The sequence below is a fragment of the Furipterus horrens genome, unplaced genomic scaffold, assembly GCF_987537825.1.
Source record: "Furipterus horrens unplaced genomic scaffold, mFurHor1.1.pri manual_scaffold_3, whole genome shotgun sequence".
Lineage (NCBI taxonomy): Eukaryota > Metazoa > Chordata > Mammalia > Chiroptera > Furipteridae > Furipterus > Furipterus horrens.
In genome coordinates, this window is record NW_028327173.1 from 142,612,145 (window position 1) to 142,626,608 (window position 14,464).

Below are 14,464 nucleotides of genomic sequence, written 5' to 3' on the forward strand. Positions count from 1 at the left end.
GAATATGGCACTTAGTAAGCACTTCATAAACACACAGATTATTTGTAAAAACAGGGAAGGTACACACCGTGGTGCGGCACAGTGAAAGCAGCACTACGTAACTCGTTAAAAGCAGCAGTTTTGGAGACAGGCAGTCAGTTAAAATCCTGGCTCTGCCACTTTCGAGCAGTGTGATCTTAGGCTGTAAACTATCTGAGCCTTAGGTTTCTGATCTGTAAAGTGGAAATGACAAACTACTTCATAGAAAAGTCTAATGTACTGTCCAGCCATAATAAATATGAAAATAGCTACTAATTTTATTTTTCCCCTTTTCAGAGAGAAGAACTAGATTTATTTGCAAAGGTTATGTAGTTTAGAACTAAACAAAAGCAGAATTTAAAGTCATGTCCCAACTCTCTACAGAATGATGATAGATAACAAACCTTGAGTCTTTCAAATGTGCTCCAATCTCATAGTTTAAAAACATATGCCTTACGTTTATATTATCATTTAAAACTTAGTATGTTTAAAACCAAGCTTATCTGTTCTCCTCTGCAAATATGTGCTTCTAATCTCAGTCATTATGCATGGACTAATCTTTGATTCTTTCCCAGCTTCTGACAATTTCGTGCTAATTTCTTTTTCATCCTTTCATCAAAATCTCTCTTACAGCTGTGTTCTCTATTCCTACTATCAGTAACTTCATACTCTAAGCCCTCACATCTGTTTCCTATGACAGCATTTTACACTCATTTTTCTTTCTAATTTATTTTCCCAAATCCATGAATACTGCAGCCAGACTAAATATGCTGAGATATATTTTAATAATATAAATCCCTGCTGATAAGCCTTCTATATCTTGTTATTTCTTACCTAAAATTGCCTGGCCCACCTCCAGAGGCCCATTATGATTGGGTCCTAAATCCCCACCTTACCTGTTTCTTATTACTTTTCCAACACCAGCTCTTCATTTCTTTTAAACCAAGTTCCTCATTGTTCCTGCATGTCTTCTTGCCAAGGTATCTTCATCCATATGGATTCACTTTGTTGCCATCCCGCAGGTAAATTTCACCCAATCCTTCAAACCAGTTTAAGCGCTAACCTTTCTGTGACATCGCCGTTCGCTACCCCAGGTCCTGTGGCCCTTTTGCACCTTCCCCCCAGTTGCCAGACTCTACATTCCATAAAAAATTCCAAATCTTTGACTTATTTTGTACTCTTTATAGCAATTATCATAGAACTAGGTACATAAGGAGTCCTTGCCAATATATCATTCAATTCAATAGTACCACAAGACACTGGCAATTAAGAGTTCATCTACAACACACACTCAGGAAAATATGAGGGATATGTTCAAAGACATATATATTGGGACAGCGCTAGTTACGGAGGACCGCCACTACTTCTCCGGAACAGCAACAATCAATGGACACTACTGCAGGTCAAGTTCCATAAAGTACATCTTTAAGAATTTTACTCCAAGACCTGCTCTTCTTGATTCTTTAGGTAATTAAATCATCCCTTCACTAGTCAAAATCTTTCACCATTTGGCTTCAACCTCCTTTTTCAGCTTCCTCTTCCAGTTCTCAAAATATATTACAAACAATCCGGCCAGTTAAAAATCATATCCATCTTTTAAGTCAAGTATGGCTGTCAATTTATCTCTAAAATTACTGCGCATTCTCTCAGCAACATGGGATATTTTTCTTTGAAATTCTATGGCACATATTTTTTTTACTTTTCTTGGAGTACATTTTATAATAGTTATTGGATATCTCAACTATAAAATTTCATATATCCTTCCAACCCAGTTATGTTCAAAATTCAAAATATTCTGTCAAAGATGTTCTGCCTCCTATTGACTCTCAAGGTCAGTTAAAGTGCTCCTTTCCATAAATTGGCTCTAGGGGAACAAGGCTTAAAATCCTGTCTCTCTCACCCATAATATCAAATGAACTTTGATGATATTCTCATTCTCTTCTGCTTTTTAAGTGCCAGGTCCATGGGACTGCAAATCGTACTTTCGTCAAACCGTAAGGAAGAAAAGTTAACTCAGGTAGAACAGAGCTGGAAACAAAGCTTTAAGCTTGAAATCTGCATTACACTCATCCTGGTTTAGCTCTTACTAAGTGGTATACTCCTTAAGTAGTTAATACACACCTGCGTACCACTGACTCAGGCTAGCTGTCAGATCTCCTAATTCTATGAAAACAGGCCTGAAAAAGCAACTAAACTGCTTTTTAAAAATATAATATGGTTTCACTCTTTCAACTAACAAGATAATTTTTACTTAGATTAAGAAATGTCTTTTTAAAAAAATATTTATTTTTAGAGTTTGGGGAATGGAGAAAGAGGGAGAGAAACATCGATTCATTGCCGACTGGGGACTGAACCCACAACCCAGGCATGTGCCCTGACCAGGAACTGAACCAGCGACCTTTCACTTTGCGGAACGACACCCAACCAACTAAGCCACACCAGTCAAGGCTAGATTAAGAAACCTCTTGATTAAAAAGTAGCTGCTGCTGGTAAAGATGGTGTCCTGAATCCATGTATTTACCCCCATTCGCGTCTAAAACCCTACTGGGAAGTCTGTCATGAAAAGGCATTAACTCAGAAAGATGGAGAACAAAAGAAAGTGACAGAATTGATCTATTTAGCAGAACAAGGCACACTGAGTCCTAGGCCAACCGTGGAGAATGCAGAGGACCGACCCAATTAACACAGCAGAATAACATCTTCCTCTAAAACAACAGGGTGAGGAATCGGTGACACCAGGTACCTCTAGAAGTGAAGGGAAAATGAAAAGGCACCAAAATAAGAAGGATTGATTGGCAGTCTGTTTAACAAGCAGAGAGATCCCTAAGTCCCTTCCCTTTTGACTGGCAGCTGCCTCCCTTCCACCTGGCATAACACTGGAGATTTATTTTCTGCAGAAGAACTGGCCTGAGAAAAACGAGACACAGCTGAAGGCAGAGGAACTACACTATAACAAAAATAGAAGGGTTCAGTTAATGTATGCACAGAAGATCGTAAGAAGTCTACCCATTTTCCCTGCTCAACTCTGAGAAAAAAGAATGCAACATGCCTTCATTTCAACACAAGACTAGGGAATCCTTGTTTTGGGGAATCTAACCAGCTCAAGTTAAATAACCTAGCTTTACCTCCCTACAGTGAAACTCAAGGTCAAAAAGCCCCATCCACACACCTTGTGCCTAATGTAAAAATGTTAGGTCCTATGCTTAAATATGAGCAGAACAACAAAGATTAGCGAAAAAAATCTCTAAAATGAAAGCTAGAGACGATACCAAACAATGTAAAAAACAGACTATGCAGGGGAGAAGAAAACTAAAAGGAAAAAAAAAGATATTGCATTATAATACAGATAGAATACTATAGATTAAAAAAATTAGAACACAAACTGAGTTTTTAGAAATTAAAAAAATGATAGGAAAACTCGCTTAAAAGGTCTGAAGGTAAAATTAAGAAATTCTCCCAGAAAGGGCAAAAATGAATTAGATAAAAATTAGGAGAAAAAAGCGAGAAATTAAAGGAAAATGGAGGGGAGATAAATGCGAGTGAATTAATTCAAGAAAACTTTGCAGAACTAAAATTTTCAAACTGAAAATTCTTCCTATCCCAGCACAATGGATAAAAACACATACATCACACACATCCAAGTCATGGCACAAAAGATTTTACAATTCTAGGGGCAAAAGAAATAGCTTACATACTCTCAGAGAGGAGATGGAGAAAGAAATGATTAAGGTCACACATGAACAGTCAGGAATGAGAATGACTTTGGGCTTCTCAACAGCATACCAATCTGTCAGGAAGTAAAACAGTACTATCAGTATCCAGAAGGAAAATATTCAAAATGGAATTCTATGACCAGCTAAAGAACCAATCAAATGTGATAAAAACATAGACATTTATAGATATGCACAGTGTCTCTAAAATTTATCTCCCATGGATCCTTTCTTTAAAAATCTCTAGAGAATATGCTTTACAAATATAAGAATAAGCAAAGAAAGGAAAGGATCCAGGATCCAGGAAACAAGGGCTCCAACACAGAAAGAAGGTAAAGGGACCTCTACAACTCTGGTGAGATGCTAGGATGGCAGCCCTGTTATTGGCATAGATGGAAACTGGACCAGAGTACACCAGATCAGAAAGCCCTGGAAAAGGCTTCTACAGGGAGAGAAAACTATAGCATTGAATTAATGAGAATTACACAGAATATGAGATAAACGGAGAAAAGAAGGCAATTATTGGTTCAAAGGAAAAAATAAAATATACGGGAAAGGTTTATTACCGGAGTTTATTATGTAACTCAGCTGTGAATTGGGTTTTCATAGTTACGGTAATGTAAACACTGACTGCTGCCCTAACTGGAATTCCAGAATAACCACATGGGAAGATGGAAGGAGGGAAAGAGTACGCAATGTGATGGAGGCAAAGGGAGCACAGGCAGCTCCATCTGCACATTCTAGAGTGGGAAGTCGGTGGATATGGCTAAAATGGGGGGCGGGGATCAAACACCTAATTTAGAGACATATCAACTTTAAGAAATGAAAGTCCAATGGTTTAATGGGAGGAAGGAAAGACTTATTTCTGCACCAAAATTTGAAGAACTAGAGTACGAATTTTGAAAAACATTGTAAAACTTCACAGAAATAGGAACGCTCAAACATTTAAAGAAACAGTTTTAAACCTTTAAAATTTGATGCAACTTTTTAATTAAAATTAATCTCCCTTTTTGAACAATGTGAAAATAATCAAAGGGGGGGAAAAACACAAAAGATAAAAAGAATCCATTTTTCATTTATCAGATGATAATTTTAGGAACCTGCAGAAGTTTAAGAAGCAATGGCTACAATTATTCCATAGTTAATTTAAAATGTACCAAGCTTTAAGTTGTATTTTTTTGACCCAGAAATAACATTCCCAGGAAATTATCTAAAGAAAATAATAATCAGAAACATACCTAATTAGGAAAGATGATAATCATATAAGCATATTATAATAATTTTAAAATAAGTAACATTTAGAATATTTATAAGTAACAAATATTTCCATCAAGAAATAATTTGTTAAATTTGCCATGATATATTCCTGTGTAGAATAAGACTATGATGAAATTTATACAACCATTAATTAATACATTTTCAAAGTAGACTTAGTTATATAGAAAAATAACTATGGCATAACCTTAGAGGAAAAAAAAAAGAGACAAATTGTATGTGTAGTTCAACCTAATTATGTAAATAATATACGTACAAATATTTAATTCTGTGAACTTGAAATACTCCATTACGGAATATAGCAACATGTTAGTAGTGTGCACCATGGAGCAGAAGAACTATGTTTTTAAAAAAAATTTGCTTCCCTACATTTTATTATATTTCAAATTTTCAGCAATGGACAGATATTTTAATATTTTTTAATCTGCTATTTATCTCTATTCCTTATTCCTATTTTTCTTTATCACAGATAAACATTTATAAGTATTTAATGTATATCTTCTGTCTATGCCTTTGCAAATGTATTAGTATTTTAATTTATTACAATGTTGATTTTATTCATTCAGCATTTCGCTGTTATATGCACACTGAATATATTTTTCTAACTGCAGACTTGTCCTTCATGACGGGCACCTACTACATTTTAACTATTGGCCCTCCCAGGAATAGACATCTATATTGCCTTCAATATCCCATTAAAAATAACCCGGCCAAGACAATTCTCACTAACGCCCTGTTATGGACTGATAGAATTACTACTGTAAGGAAGATATGGATATTTTATCTAGGTATTTCAATATTGCCTTCCACAATGGTAGTATCAATCTATACTCTTAGACGGGGGGGGGGGCGGCGGCGGGGGGGGGGAGCGTGCTATAAATCCCCAGCTGTCAACAATTATCATTATCCAGCTTCCTCATTTGTGCTAAACTAGTACAAAGTAACATCTCACTGTTGCTTTAATTTGTATTTCTCTGATTATTGAATTAGTTTGAGCATCCCTTTATATCCACATTAGGTTTTGAGACATTCTTTTTTGTATAGTGGTTCTTTGTCATTTTTCTTATAGGATTGCTATGTTACATCTTAATATATACCAGTTAACAATTCCTTGAGAGTTTTAAATATTACTCCAATTATGTTATCTACCAATTTTTTTAATGTATTTTGCAAAACTTAAAAGTTTCAGAATTATTCTTCAGTAATAGCAAATTTTACTAATAATAGTAAAGGTTGCTAACATTTATTGAACACTTAGAATGTGCCAGATACTGAGCTAGGCACCTTATGTATCATTTCGTTGTTATGTTTATTTTATACATGGGAAACTAACCAGATCAACATTTCAGGTGAGCAGTAGAGTCAGTATTTACACTTGGGCTCCTGGGTACAGAGGTAACACGCATCTGACCCATGGGGTCTGAAGGAACTATGGAAAAAAATCCTTGCCTAAAGGTATTAACTTCTCTTCACCACCCCTGCCATCAGCCTCTGTAATTCTCTCAATTAAATATTCATTTCTGCGAGGAAAATCATTATATATGAAAATGTTCTCTTAACTAAAAATAGTAACTCAGATAAAATATATTAAAGGGTTAATATATTAGCTAAAATGACTTATGATATTAAAAAGTCATGCTGACCCCCATTACAAAAGGTGTGTACGAGAGAGAGAGGTGGCTGGGGATTTGAGGCAGGTGAACAAAATGGGCTCCTCTACCAAACCTCTTCTCTCCCGCCCCTACTTGTCCACAGGTTGTCTGTTTTCTGATTCCTTGCCTATTTGACAGAACTGTGTCAACAAATTGGAAAGCAATTATGTGTCTGATCTTTATCTCACTTAATGAGGCAATACCATTTTCATAAAGATAAGGAGATATAGGCATTCCTTAAAATCTGATTTGTCTGAGGCAGTAAGGCAGCAGATAGAATTCAAGATAAGTTGAAAAAAGTACCCTCTAATTGCAGAAAGAAGATAGTGTTTGATGATTCATTTACTTTTATATTAAGAGTCACTGTTTTCTTGGTATATCAGGCAATTGATTGCATCTCCTTTATGAGTATATGCAAAAATGAAAGGAAGAAAGAAGAGGGCAAAAACCTGGGGTAGTCTGAATTAATATCTAGGTTGTATCAGATAACTGTTATGAAAGAGGTGAGAAACGAATTGCTAACTGTAAAAATTTGTTAGGTACTCATTTTACAGAGGGCTCATGGACATGCAGATTAGACTATGAAGATACCAGAGAAAAAGACAGACTGCTTTGCATAATTTCCTGTTAACTATCAGAAAAAAAGTTATGTTCAAAATTTAAATTATCCATTATTATTCATCCATATCCTTTAAAGAAATTATTACAATTCTGAGAAGATACTTGTCAAAATTAGCAAAAATAAGCATCGCCAGGTTCTATAGAAACGTTTCTTCAATCATTGCTTCCATTCCTTTCTCACTCTCCTCCACTCCTGCAACTCCAACTATACGTATGATAAACCTATCTCTCTTCCATTTTTTTACAATCTTTTCTCTATAATCCATCCTATATTCTCCGAGCTTCAGTCTGAATGTTTTATATCACCCTATCTTCTGGTTCTTTAATTGTCTATGCAACTGTATCCAATCTACTGGTAAATCCATGTACTGTATTGTATTCTTAATTTCAGGTATTGTATTTTTAAGTCCTAGAATCTATTTAATTCTTTTAAATTCCAAATTGCCCCTAAAATAGTTCATACTCCCAACCAATGCCATTTTAAAATTTAAATCTGATCATTGGATTACATAAACATCCTCTGAGACTGTTTCATTGTGTGGTTTTCTCTCAGTTTCAGTGATCTCATTAGGTCTGATATGCTTGGTAATTTTTGATTGCCTGCTGAAAATTGTATATGAAATATTTTAGAGATAATCTGAGGCTCTGAACCACCTTATCTTTCTCAAGAGAGAAATAAACAGTAAGAGTAGGACCAGATTTCTTTAATTCTGTCTAGGACAGACATGATCCAAAGTTGGATATAAGTATTTTCAAGGACCAGAATATTTCCAGTTTGCCTTTATTCTTAAGGTATAGCCCATTCGAGAGTCCAACTGAAAACTTGGAGAGTTAACCAGGTCCACTCCACTCTGGTTTGTCCTGAATTTTGATTTTTGTCTCCACTATTAAGCTGTCAAAAGTGATACTCAGTTTCTCACCTGGAGTTTTCTCCTCAACTTCTTGGCATCCCTGTATTATTATTTTTTAATTAGAAAGTGCTGTGAGGGAAAGGAAGATAATGTTCAAGGATTTCATTCTCTCTGAAATTTTGGTAATTCAAATTATCTCAGTTTTTATAATTTGTTAATGTCTTCCAGTATTATTTTTGTTTTAATTTCATAAAACTTTTCTAGTTGTTTATATTGAGAGGGCCTGTCTAATGCAAATTATTCCATCAAAGCTGAAAATGTGTATCTTCGATATCTATTAAAATTAAAAACAGATACCCTCTGAACCAGCATTTCCATTCTAGCATCTTATCCTAGAGAAAAAAACTCATTCATGCCCCAAAACGGAGGTATAATAATGTTCTTCTAGCACTTTTGTAATAACAAAAGGCATAAAAGATATCAGTAGAGAATAAAGTCCATAAATAAGAAAAGTTTCAATATATTATTCAGGTACTACAACACAATGATGTTGTGGAAACGAACTGAATTTGTATGCATTAAAATGAAAGATGGTAAATAATGTGTATATTAAATTCCAACTTAGGTAAAAATGGATAAACACATGTATATATGTTCACCTATGCAAAAATGTTTTTGAAGATTTACATAAAACACATAAGAATGGTTGATCTGGGAAAGGACAGAAAAACTGAGGATTTGGATTCAGTAGAAGATTTTTCATTATTTTATAGTGTTTGAATTCATTTTTTACATATTACATGCCTGAAACTTATACATTATAAATTAATAAATTATAAATTATACATTTATACATTAAACATTATTTAAGAGAAAAAAATATAACCTTCTAAGGGCTACCTACAAGCAAAGAAGAAAGTGGCAGCTCAAAGGAGGCTAAGTTAAGCAAGAAAACCTTAGAGTATTAATTGCTAAGTTTAGGCTTTAAGGACAGATTGGATTTAGCCATGTGAAGGAGAGACAAAGCATGCAGAGAAGGGAAGGGAAACAGGGAAGCAGAAGGGGATACTCACTCTATGGAAACCATCAAGAGTTCTAAGCTGATGAAGGATAGGCTGGATGGAGGAGACTGGCTATCTTATAAGCCTCATTTTTCCCAAGACAGACTGTGCTATGGTAAGTTTACATTTTATTTTGAGGCAATGAGGAATGACTCATTGTAATGTGATATAAGAAAGTGTAAGGTGATCAGATTTGTAATCCACATACAATATGATAGCAGTACTGTGGACAATGGAACAAGAAGGAGTAACGCAGGGAGGATAGACTTGAGCTGTAAGATGGCTGCAATAACCTAGGGCAGACCCTAATACAGCGACAATAAGGCTTAAAAGGGACAGATAATAAGATGTTAAGAAAAGAATTAAAAGAACTTGGAGCCTTATTCATGAATAATGGATATGTGAAGTCACTTGTTACAATTCACTTTTTTTAGCTTGAACAACTGAGTAGACAACGGGACCCTTCACTGTCAGGGAAGAGGGTGAGGTGCTCGAGGACATCTAAGAAAGGTAGACATCTAGAGGCAGCTGAACACACACGTCTGGAGCATATGAAGATGAGGGAAGAGCACACTTAATTGTCATAAAAATAAAGTTGGTTGCTGAAGTCATGGGGGAATTTAACATCATCACAGGAAGCATGCTATGGATGGAACCACAGCAGAAAGGGATGGAATATACACGATAAGCCCCAAAAGTAAGCTAAGAAAATACCTAGAAAGGTATCAGGAATAAGTAGTATCATAGAAGCCGATGTGTTGTTGGTATGGAGGAACCAGAAGATGATATATGTGATCATTGTTTTAGAATTGCCTAGTGCTTGTTTAAAGATGGGAACATAAACAAAATGCTGGCCATAGAACAAACTGCTGTAGAAGAGCCCAATCAAAGGGGCATGGAAAGCAACCATCTCCATTAGATGGACTTAGATGGACTTAAATAAATGACACGAAATTATCTAGAAATCAAAGATAACTTGTCATAATTATATAAGCATTTCATTTTTATTTTAATCTTTACTATTTGCCTGGCACATATTAGGTGCTTAATAATGCATAATGAAAGAAGGAATGAATTAACATTTTAGAGATTTCTAAGCATTTGATTCATACTGATAAACCACAAAATAATCAAATACAAGTAACTCAAAGGAAATGTGAAAGCCATACATTTAATGAAGAGCGTAACTGCTGACAATTCACATCACAGCAATGAATGTGAATTAAAATGAATTAAAAGCATGGGCGGGGAAAACGATAACATTAAAGGAGATCAGTTCTTTTGTAAAAGTAAGGTGATCTTCTTTTTTCCATCATGATTGTGGAATAAAAAAAACTAATAATTACACTGTTCTAGTTCATAAAACACTGCCATACTATTTATAACATTTGCCCCAAAACTCCGGGAAAACACATTGTGGGCAAAAGTAGATTTATAGTTGTAATACAAATTATATAATAATTAATAAATACTAATGCAAAAATAAACTTTTCATGTACTCACAACTGTAAACCCACTTTTACATACACTTATATAGCATAGTTAATAAAAAAGAGTGAAAATAACTAAATTTTTCTTTAATGGTTAGAACATACTTAGGATTTGACAATGATAAGAGCTAAGTAATTGTTACTTAAAATCTTGGGATGATTTCTTTACTGCTCTGCAAATTAATTTTCTAATTGGTAAAAGAGAAGATGTCAAATTAGATACTCTCTAAGGGAAGTTTCTACTCACATTTCTAATGAAAAAAATAATTTAATTACAAAGACAATCAGATATTTTAGGAGTGAAGACTTTTTGTATAGCATAAAATGTCCATTTTAATAAAAGTAAACTTTCTGACAGAACAATTTCCTCAGATATACCTTACTTTTTTAATCAGGCCAACGAGATGGAAATAATTTTTATAATTAATTTTAGATATTTTCATACCCATTAGAAGTTTAAGTTTTCATAAAAACATATCACAAATGTATCTGAGTTTTTGTAGAATAAAATTGATTTCTTAATTATCATAACATGGCACTATTTTTCCACCCTTTAGATGCTTATATTTTAAGAAACAATTTTTATAAATTCCTACCTCTAAGAGATAAGGCTCCATTTCGTCCAGGGCTTTTCCAAGATGCTTATCTGGATTTAAACCTGCCAAGAAAGTTTAAATTTTTAAAATAAATACCTTGATTAAAAGTTTAAAGACATATTCCCCTCCCCTCACTTAGGAAACCAGTATGTGTGTATTTTAAATTTCTTTGATCCTAAAATAAAATGTACTTTGCTAATATTTACTTTCTTACTCTCCCTGGGCAACTATTATTCTTGCTCTTGAAAAATGTTTCCTTTCAATGCATTTCAATTTCACTGTGTCAACTACCAGATGCATAGTTTCAAATGATGTTTCCATTTTGGAAGAATTGTAATTAGGATAGAAAAATAGGTATTATTTCAAAGATACAATTGTTAACTTTGTCCTGTTACTCTATTCCCAGACCACTTAAAAACTTTTTTAAAAATTGATTTGTTTTAGAGAGAAATAGAAATGGTGGGGGGCGGGAACAGAGAGAGAGAGACCTTGATTTGCTGTTCCACGCAATTATGCATTCATTGGTTGATTCTGACAGGATAAAACCTGCAAACTTGGCATATTCAATGACATTCTAACCAACTGAACCACCTGGTCAGAGCCACACCAACCACTTTTCGTTTCAATCTTTATAATGAATAAGTAAATGAAATACTTCAAAACAAATATCCATGCTACCACCCAGATTGAACAAGTATTAACATCTTGCTATATCTCCTCCACAACCATTTCTTTAAAAAATAAACAACACAATCAGAATAGAATTTCACAGTATGTCTATTCCTAAACAATCTATTTCCCCTACTCTTTTCTATATGGATAACCACTCTTCTGACGGTGGTGAATTACTTCCCAACTATGCTTCTAAAATTTTATTACAAATGTATATATGTATCCCAAACAGTATTTGGTATTGTTCATGCACCTTACATTTTTTTTTCATGAATGATATAATTTTTAAGTTTGCTTTCAATTCACAATGTCAATGAGATTTAGTTATATTGATTACCATGCCGCTGGTCCATCCAATTTCACTGTTGTATTATATTCTATTATAATCTTATCGTGTATTTTCTGTTAAACTGAGTTTTATATAGATTTTTCCTTTGCTATTTTTTGCCTCACATTGGATTGAAAAAATTTTTGTCTATTTTCTCTGCTAATTAGAAAGCTATAGACTATTTCTACTCGTTCAGTAATCACTTGTAATTTTTATTTTTTTATCATCACCTGAGGACATGCTCATTGACTTTAGAGATGGGAAAGGAGGGATAGAGAGAGGTAGAGAAACATCAATGTGAGAGAGAAACACGCCCCAATGGGGAATGAACCTGTAACGTAAGCATGTGCTCTGAGTGGGAATCGAACCTGCAACCTTTTGTTTTAAAGATGATGCTCGAGGTGAGCCACACCAACCAGAGTGTCACTTGTAATTTTTAACACATTCAAAACTACAGTATTTTAGTCTAAATGTATTATCTCAAATTTTATAAATCTTAAAATATAAGACTTTATGTTAGCATCCCTTTGACCAAGAGAAATTATGTTTTATCTAGACACTAAATAAGTTCCACAATTTTAGTTATTATTGTGTAAAATTTTAGTTACCTCATTTTGTGCAAGGAAAATTAAGCTTGCTAATATATTTTACATCTGTTCTCACCATTCTCATTCATTTCTTCTGGAATTCAATCTATTTTTAATCTGAGGTTCATTCTTTACTTTTCCCTCGAGATCTGTGAGGGTAAACTCTCCTAGTTTAGTCATGTCTGATAATGTCCTATTTCATTCTCACCATTATGTAATTGATTAGTTGAAAAATATTACTTCTTCAGGAATTAGTTGTTCCTAATGAGATGTATGCTGTCTGTCTAATAGTGATTCCTATATGAGGAATCCTTATTTTCTCTGTGCTAGACTGTACAATTTTCAATTTACCTGTAACATTGGATGATTTTAATATAATTTGTCTAAGTGTATGTTTATTGTTGTTTATACTGTACAGTACCTAATATGCACTTTCAATTACAAAACTCCTTTCTTCAAGGGTAGAATATTTTCAACTATAATATTTGTAAATACTGTTTTTCTGCCTTTTCTTCTATATTTTTTTCTGTAAGATCTAATACACAAATTTGCCAATTCCAAATATCCTCCATATTTTTAAACTGTTCTTTCATTTTTATTTTTCTCTCTTTATGTTGCCTTCTGAGTGAAGTACTTTTTTCTGCTTCATTCATTCTGTCTGAATTGGCTCCTCTAGAGTTTATTCTGCCCACTGGGGCTTTTTACTGACTGTTTCATTCCCAAAATTTCTATTCACTCACTTTTCACAACACAATATTGCTGTTTCATTCTGGGGGATTTATTCTTCTAATTGACTGCTTTTTCTTTAATGAGTATTATGTTTTTCTTTATCTCTTCAAGGTTCTTCCACATATGGGGCACTTTCAGCCTCCATTTCCCCACAGATTATGTTCTCCCAACTGTTTTTGTCTGCTTTCTGACAATCTGTATTACAGCCCACAGCTTCAGTCCTGCTTACTCTTTAGCATATGTTTTAATTTCTAGCACAGCTATGTCTTTCATACTTTTCCATAATGTATTCATCTATTACCATCCTGAGTTTGGGGGGACATTTTGGAAAACTCAAAGCATGAGTATACAAGGCCAGTGTGGCTAGATGTCAGCTTTTAGCCTCCCTTCCAATTCCTTGATTCTCATATACATATTGGTCCCACAATACACACATACCACACTCAGCATTCAGGCACTAAGTTACACATCATTAAAATCATTTTAAAAGTACTTCATGATTGAATCTAAACATTTATGTTTTGCATTCTCTATAAGGAACAGGGAGTAAATAAATGCGCAGCTAAAATGTATGTAAGGAATTTAAGAGCATATACTTTATACAGATGGAACTGAAAGATCAAACTGGATGATCTTCCCATTTTTCTTACAGTCTTTTAATTCATGGTAGAATCATCAAACCCCAGTTCAGAATCACTGAAGTACAGAAATAGCTGTTACATCGCATTTCAGGGATGGCTGTATTCCATGATGGATAAAGTAATTTGGCTTGCCTTTAGATAGAGAATCAGTAAAAGATGTAAACATAAACCACACTGGGTACAGTTTTCCCACATGAATCTGTGATCATAAAAGTACACCTTTGTAAAAATTG

General features: G+C 34.1%; 1 protein-coding gene across 1 annotated transcript in view; it reads right to left on the reverse strand.

Moving 5' to 3' along the window:
• Positions 1-14,464, reverse strand: part of DPH6 (diphthamine biosynthesis 6) — a 142,101-nt gene that overhangs the window by 13,557 nt on the left and 114,080 nt on the right. The window contains exon 6 of the mRNA XM_090271946.1: positions 11,275-11,336. Coding sequence (XP_090128072.1) covers positions 11,275-11,336 — 62 coding nt within the window. The remainder of the gene's footprint in view (positions 1-11,274; positions 11,337-14,464) is intronic.